General features: G+C 39.5%; 1 protein-coding gene across 1 annotated transcript in view; it reads right to left on the bottom strand.

The window, feature by feature from the left end:
* Positions 1-6,300: 6,300 nt before the first annotated feature.
* The window catches only part of DCX (doublecortin), a 138,543-nt gene continuing 136,393 nt past the window's right edge, over positions 6,301-8,450 (bottom strand). Inside the window, exons 5-6 of the mRNA XM_036304129.1 lie at positions 7,145-7,239; positions 6,301-6,363 (exon numbers count right to left, since the gene is read on the bottom strand). Of these exons, the coding sequence (XP_036160022.1) occupies positions 6,301-6,363; positions 7,145-7,239 (158 nt within the window). The remainder of the gene's footprint in view (positions 6,364-7,144; positions 7,240-8,450) is intronic.

Here is an 8,450-nt window from a genome sequence, read left to right as displayed (position 1 = left end):
GAAAGAAACATCAATCAAGTTCTCCGCTATTAAAATATGTATACATTTTTGAGATACCCTTGTATATATACACTTTAACAGCAGAACACCCAAATACATGAAGCAAAAAATGACTGAATTAAAAGGAGAACTAAACAATTCAATTGAAGACTTCAATACCCCAGACCTTCAATAATGGACAGAATAACTAGGCAAAAGACCAACAAGAAAAGAGAAGACTTGAACAACACTACAAACAATTACACATCTCTAGAATATTCCATCGAACAACCCTAGAATACACATTCTCCTCAAGTGCTCATGGAACATTCTGCAGTATAGATTATATGTTAGGTCATAAAACAAGTCTAAATGAATATAAAAGTACTAAAATCATGGAAAACGTGTTCTTCGACTACAGTAGAACTAAATTAAAAAGCAAAATAAAGATATTTGGGAAATTCACAAATATGTGAAGATTAAACAACATGTTGCTAAATAGCTAATGAGTCAAAGGAGAAATTATAAGGGAAACTACAAAATACTCAATAAAAATGAAATAAATAATATAGCAAAAATTATGGGATCCAGCTAAAGCAGTACCCAGAGAAAAATTTATATTAGATGTTCAGTATACGCTAGCTCATAGAAAACAGAGAGCAGTAAATTAGTGGCATCCAAGGCATGGGTAGAGGAGAAAAGACCTGTAACTACTTATGGGCATAGTGATTCTTTTGGGGGTGATGAACATATTCCTGCACAATGGTGGGATTTACTAAAAATACATTAAACTGTACAATTTTAAAAGGTGTAACTTATACTATGTGAATTATCCTAATAAATAAAAACCCTGAGTCCATCACATCCACAACGACTGGAGACTCAACCTAATGCCCAGGCTGCATGTGCTGCAGGCTCTGGCGAGTGGGGACTTGTGGCAGTGGAGTCAGGGATGGGGGAGGCAGGGCTGGCACTCACACTCACTCACAACTGCACACATGCACAGACACACACAGTGCCCACCAGCTCACAGGCTTTTCTCCCTTTCTTTTCCTCCCTCCCAGCTCGCTCTCAGAGCCTCTCTCAGAATGAGGAAACAAAACAGACTGGGCCTGAAGAGGCCTGGATAGAAGGGAGGGCCGGCAGAGGGTGGAGAGGCTCCCTCCTAGCCCAGCCCCCTCCCAGCCAGGGAAGAGGAAGATGGACACAGGGAGGCAGGGAGGTCTGGAGGACTGCTGAGAAAAATAAAGAGAAACAGAGACTGGGCGAGATCAAGCTGGCAGGGGAGGGCAGTTGGGGGCAAGATCAAGCTGGCAGGGGAGGGCAGTTAGGGATGATCAAACAGGCAGAGGCATTTGGGGGCGAGATTAGGCTGGCAGGGGAGAGCAGTTAGGGGTGATCAGGCAAGCAGGCAGAGGGTCTAGCAGCCCTGGGCAAACTACAACCCTCTGAAATGAATAAAACTAAAAAAAAAAAAAAAAAAAAAAAAAAAAAAAAGACCGTACCCTTTTATGTAATGATGTTTACTTTGAATTTATATTAGTTCACACAAACACTCCATCCATGCTTTTGTTCCAGCCCTCTGGTCCAGTTTAAGAACCCATTGTGGCCCTCGAGTCAAAAAGTTTGCCCACCCCTGGTCTAGGGGCAATCAGGCAGGCAGGAAGAGGCAGTTAGGTGTGATCAGGCAGGCAAGCAGGCGAGTGGTTAGGAGCCAGCAGTCCCAGAGGGATGTCCAACTGCTGGTTTAGGCCCGATCCCACAGAGATCGGGCCTAAACTGGCAGTCAGACATTCTCCAAGGGGTCCCCGATTGGAGAAGGTGCAGGCTGGGCTGAGGGAACCTGCCCCCCCCACCCCCCCACCCCCCATGTAAGAATCCCCGCCCCCTGCATGAATTTCGTGCACCGGGCCACTAGTAACTCAATAAGCTCTTATTTAAAAAAATAGTACCTTTGAAAATCTCACATTGACAATTAAATACTATTTATGTGATTCTTAAGTATGAAACCCTATACAGCAATATGCAATGTATAATGCAGATAGTAATACTCAGCATGTGTACAAATATGAAACAGTTTTGTAGTAGTTTTTTTATTGACTAAATTGTGACTATTGATGAATTCCACAAGTTAAATTTACACAGAATGCAAGTCCACTGTAGTAGAAGGAGCTCAGGATTAAGAATCAGGAGCTCTAAATTCTAGGCTTAGCTTTGCCTTTTAACTTCCCCCCTTTCAGAGCCTTTGTTCTTATATCTGAAAATCATGGAATATGTGAGCTATAAAATCTTTAGAGTTCCTTCTAGTTATAAAAATCTATAACATGTAATTCAGATCATTGCATTTTTTCTTTATACCAAAGCATAGAAAATTAGACATTGCCAAGTTAGTGAACTCCCTGGACATGTTTTAAGCAGTATAAAAGGGCCTTTTCATTATGGAGACCACCATCATTGAGTCCCACCACTCTGAACCACTGGGCTTCAGCATTCACCCTTGCTCTTAATTGTTCATGTAACAGATCCTTCAATGTAGCTGGTTGGTTAGTGGAAATAATTATGAGAAGACTGTTCCAGACTCTTATCTCAGAGGACAGGGGAACAGGCCTCAGGGTAGAAACCTGAGGAGACTCCACTAGCAGCTGCTCTGTCTTGGAATGGGTACAGTTAGATACAGGCTATGGAAATAATCCATATGACTAGGCCTAAGTATGAACTTCTGTCCTCCATCAATTTATTTAATATTCAAAATATATTACCTTGTATGGGTAAAACAATGTTCAGGAAAAAGAATTATCTCAATATTCTGTTTTTGTTGATTGATATGTAAAAATACAGAAATACACATATTGCTTAACAATACAAATAATTTGCACCTGAAATTCATTTGCTTAGTCCCTGGGAGCCCTACAGAACAAAATGTTTGTAATAAATACAGCTGTGCTGGCGATATTTTTGCATTAGAGGAAACAAAATCTTGGTCTCTGATCCAAGAAGCTTATAGTCCAAGGAAAGTCAAAGAGGAGTTTTGAGAAAACTGGCTTCTAGTTTGCTTTTCCCCAAATGTGCTCTGCATTTTTCTTATGGTTTGGCTTTGTTTTTGCTGATTTTTAAAATTTTATTTTATTTTTTTCCATCACTATTTATCCCCTCTTGCCCTCTTCCACCTCCCCCACCACTACCCCTTCAATCACCACACTGTTGTCCATGAGTTCTCTCTTTTTTTTTCTTTTTTGCTCAATCTACCCTCCCCCTTCTACCCCCTAGCTGCCCCACCAATGCTGTCTGCCTGCTCTCCATCTATGAGTCTGTCTCTATTTTCTTGGTAGTTCAGTTTGTTCATTAAATTCCACATGTGAGTAAACTTTTTAAAGCTGAAACTCCCTGTTCTCTTCATCAGTGATCAAAAGCCTACCCAGGCTTCGAGGGCCCACTTAAATGTCACCTAGTCTGTAAAGCCTTCCTTGTCTCCCATCCTCTTTTGTGCTCCTGTAGTCCTTTTGTTTGCTCTTGATTATACTACCAAAATCCACTTAGAGCAGTATTTGTGATTTAAGGGTCAGGATCCTGCTTTATTCATCCAACTATCTCTCCAAGCACTTACAGGATGACAAAAAAGTCTGGAAACGCAGAGAAAAAAATTTATATTTAGGTAATATTAGTTACATTTTCAGATAATATGTCAAATATATTTTCCTCCACTCTTGAGACAACTTTGCAAGCAAAATGCCTCCAAATGTAAAGCCATGAGTACAATCACTAATCTGGAAAAATATAAAAATAAATGAAAAATGTTCCCTATGTTTCTAAGCTTTTTGTACATCTTTAATATGTCACCTTCTCCCAATTGTTGAATCATATTAAGGCTGTCTTTAACCTCAGCCCTTCCTTTTTATCACCTATAAAATGGAAATGCTACCTGCCCTATCTTTTTCACAGGGTTATCACAAAGGTAAATGAGAAAATGGCTATGCAAAAAGATTAAGCAGTATAGAAATGCAAAATGTTGTTCTCATTAACTATACAAGGATTTACTTTGTGTCCATATTGTAGCACTTGAGTATGCGGACTTTGGCTAACCCCATCACAGCTGCATTAAAAAGAGGATTCTCCATGAGCTGCTTAAGAGGGGAAGCCAAGAGGCTGATTACAGCTTTGGGCCCTGCCACAGCCATCAAAAATTACCAAAGGGATGCTGGGACTTCAAGTTTCTTTCCAATTGCGCAGAAGGAAAGTCATGGCCTTAGCCACCTGCTTCCTGTCTCCACCATGACTCACACCTTTCAGGTCCACTTGGATGGACATTCAGATGAGATCTGCTTAGGTCCACTGCCCAAGGACCTTAATGGTGCTAAGGTTCAGGTAGCTGTGTGAAAGGAGGAGCAATAAGTTGAGACTAGAGCCCCAGGGGGCCTAAGCCAAGGTCACAAGACACTTTTTATCTTATTTAGGAAAACCAGTTCACTATCCATCGTTGATTCCTGATAGGATGCACCAAGAGAGGCACAGAATCACTTCTATGATGCTTCTGCCCCCAATGTATAATCTGAATTTAATAACAAGAAAACAATAGACAAACCTAAATTTAAAAACATTCTTCTACATAATGGGCCTGTACTCTTCATTTGTACAATACAGTGTCCTAAAAGATTTTAAATAGATTAAAGAATACTAAAGATACATGAAAACTGAAGGCACTGTGTCATCCTGAATTGGATCCTGGCCAGAAAAAGAATGTTACTAGGGCAATTGATAAAATTCGAATATGGACTGTAGATGATAGTATCACAGCAGAGCAAATTTCCTAATTTTGATGGCTAAAAAAATAGTAAAGTGTGTGTGTGTGTGTGTAGAGAGAGAGAGAGAGAGAAGAGAGAGAGAGAGAGAGGGAGAGACAGAGGGAGAGAGGGAGAGAGTGAGAGAACACAAAAAATAAAGTCAATGGGGCAAAATGTAAACAACTGGTCAATCTATGTAAAGACTATACAGAAGTTCTTTATTATTTTGCAACTTCTGTAAATATGAAAGGATATCAAAATAAAAAGCTTAAAAATGACTTAGAATTAAACCAAAATATAACTTTTTAAAAGTTTTCTCTAAAAATTATATAATTCAGTACTTAATGTTTGTTTGCTCAGCTGTCATTAAAAGAGTTATTTTAAAAATAAAATGATACACTGAATATTCCACAGTTAAGAAAACAGTGAAGGTCTGACAATATTGCCACCTATATCTTGTTCTAGCCTTTCAGTAGTTAAATTAGATTTAGAATTGACTGCTAAATAAATAAATAAGTAAGCCTGCAAACCCAACCAGGAGAAATGGTTTAACAAGCCCGTCACTCGCATCAATGGGCTTATGAATAATAGATCTTCAGCCTAAATGAACTGAACATGTCAAATGAAAAGCTGAATGACTCACGAGTGCAGACCAAATATATTCCTATGCTTCTCCCAGCTATTCGGGGTAGGTACTAATAGAAGGTGCTGGGATAGGTCACACTTCTCAGAGAAAATGTAAGGGCAGAAATGCATAGGGCAAATATATAGTAATAAGTAATGTAGCATATAGGAGGGTCTGTGTGGAGAGTGGAAAAGCAGAATTAGGCTACTCCCCATCTTGGAATGTCCACATTAAATAAGCTTTGCTGCTAAAAAGAATAACTGAAAGCTCACTGCAAAATTAATTTTCATTCACCTCACAATCTCTGGGTAATGCTGGCTACATAGACAGTTCAGCATCTCCTCCTTTGGGGAAACCAAATAGTTCACCAAATCAATTAGAAGGTTCTGGTCAGAGTCAATACCATAGGTTAAAAGGGTCACTCAAGGAATACAACAGACATTAGGAATGATGGAGCAGGTAATGGTCAGATTAACCAGGAAATTAAAACCCCAATGCAGAGAAAAGGAAATGAAAATGGATGTCAGGTAGTGGTGTGCGGTTAAATCTTTAACCACTGACTTTATGTAGGAACAAAACAACTTTGATTTGTAGTCTTTGCTGATTTCCATGGTGTAAATCTTCCTACAACAGCTGTGTCCTAGTTACCAACACAATGTCACTGAGCACAGAGTTGGGAAGCAATGTACAGTCAGGTCGAATAACCTTGTACAAACTGACTTCAGCCATATTACTAGCAATAATCTGGGTACCAGTCCTCTGTCTGCTACTACCTAGTTATGTTACTGTACTAAATAACTTAACCTTGTTAAGTTGCAATTTCCTCCTCTGTAGTAGTAAAATATTAACCTCAGAAGATCACAGAAAGAATAAAATGAAACTAGTTTATTTCCATCTAAGATCTCCAGCTTTGACCATCTATAGTTCTGTGATGCAGTTGGCCACATTGGTGAATTTTGCCTTTCCCATCTCACACTGAGTCTTATGAACAGGCAAAATACAAGAGAATCCTCGAGGACACTGCTCTAGAATGTGGTAATCAGAGCAGAAATCACATTTATAACATCTCAGAGATGAGGTACAAGGCAGTAACCACTCCAGATTTTCTATACAGAAGAGATTCCTGGATATGAATCTATTTTAAAAGTGGAGCTAGAGAATCTATACACTTCTATTATTTTAATGGTATATTTATTTGAGATGACTTAGAAGTGCACATGATGCCTAGGACCAATGCAGTACACATGTGCCCTCTCTTCCTATGCTGCATCAGAATCTGGCTGCAAATAAATAGTGAAACTAGGATCTGTTCATATTTTGATGTCTGGAAAATCTAAAGGAACTAACTCAGTGCTAACTTTCTTTGAGTGCTACATTTATGTCACTTCTATTGACTGGTGCCTATGAGACATAAGTTTCCTTTAAGGCCCTCTTCACCATGCCTCTGAATTGGACAGACAAGTGCTCATCCCACCCCCTGAGTCAATTATTTGGTGACACCACTAACTCAGAATGCATATTTGGGACCCTACCTTTTGGGTAAATGTAATTAGGAGTAAATAAACCAGGGGTCAGAGGAATATATAAAAGTGAATGGAAGCTCAGCCCCTGCGAATTCCCAGAGCTTCACACTAATAGACCAGATGAAAAGAAATTCTAGCCTTGCTGTGCTATTGAAGCTGATGGAAGAGAAAACTGTAACCAAGCTAACAAAAAAAGTCCAAGTGTAAAGGGGTTTAGTAAGGTATAAGAGACATAATACCTTGTGCTTCCGGAGGCTGCCAGGACTGGTAGGTGTAGAGATGGGAGACTGCTTAGACTTGGGGGTAGAGAGCTGGCTGCTGGAGGTTCCATTTGCTAGCCCAAGGCAAGAGAAAAGGAATGGATAAAAATCAACAGCATACAAAGGAACACGTTATCCTTCCCCTCTGCAGACACTAAGGACATTCAAACAAGGCACACATACAAACAAGTTATTTGATGAGTAGGACAAAGGTGAAAAGAAACACATTCCTCAGAAAGACAAGAAGTGCAGTCCTCACGTTAATCAGATCCCTGAGCAGTGCAAGGCAGCAATCCTCCCACCCTTTCCCTTGAGTGCTTCCAATTACAGGGTCTGGTTCTTTTCAAACCTTTTTCATATTCATTACCAAGTTTGACCCTAACAACATTTCTGTGAGGTAGTCTGGAAACATATTATTTTGCTTCAATTTTGTAAGTGATAAAAAAGTGAGTCACAAAGGAATTTTGTGCCTTAGCTTAAAGGGAGGAAATATGGGTGGTTCGAACCAGGGCACATCCCTTTTGGTAGCAGATGATGTGGTGGGTTCAGGACAGCCCCATTGTCAATCTCCACTCTCTCTTTTCCTGCTCAACCTACCCTCTCCCCTCCCCACACACTGTCTCTTCCTGACCTCATCCTGAGCAAAAAGAACAAAAGGAAAGAAAGAGAAAAAGGGACTAGTCAGGAAGGAGAATTAAAAAGTGGAGGAAAAACACAGAATGAAACATAAAAAGGGCTCATACAGCAAAATGGGTGGAGGAAAGAATAAAAAAGAGTGGTAGAAAGAGATAAGGAATGGAGGAGAAGGGAAATAGGGTAGAGATTTGGAGAAGAGAAGAATGGGGAATTTGAAATAGAGACAGAAATAGAGAAAGGCAGACAATGGTGGCCAAAGTCAGAGTGCATCCCAATCTGTCTCTAGTCAATAAAATGCTAAAATTGAGATTATTTAGTATTTAAAATCTTCATATTCCATTGTGTTTGCAATTGTCTTATATTCCTTTGCTAATAAGCTTTTCAAATATCCAATCAAGTAAAAAGAAATGTGCATTGAGTAGAACAATTAAACAGCTTTCAAAGTGGATTCCTATTCAGATAGCTCATGCTATGGTATGTTGGTTTTTTTTTTTTAAAAAAAATTAAGTACTATGTTATTAATCAGAGATATTCTGAAATGTGCTTTACAAATATAAAGGCAAATATTCCAATGGTGTGAGGGTGGAATAAGAGGGATGGAGGAGGAGAGAAAGAAAGAAGAAGGGAAGGCAGGAATGGGGGAAGGGAG

The sequence above is a fragment of the Myotis myotis genome, unplaced genomic scaffold (assembly GCF_014108235.1).
Source record: "Myotis myotis isolate mMyoMyo1 unplaced genomic scaffold, mMyoMyo1.p scaffold_m19_p_4, whole genome shotgun sequence".
In the NCBI taxonomy this organism is placed as follows: domain Eukaryota; kingdom Metazoa; phylum Chordata; class Mammalia; order Chiroptera; family Vespertilionidae; genus Myotis; species Myotis myotis.
The sequence above is the reverse complement of the archived record's forward strand: the minus strand, read 5'-3'. Positions and strand labels throughout refer to the sequence as shown.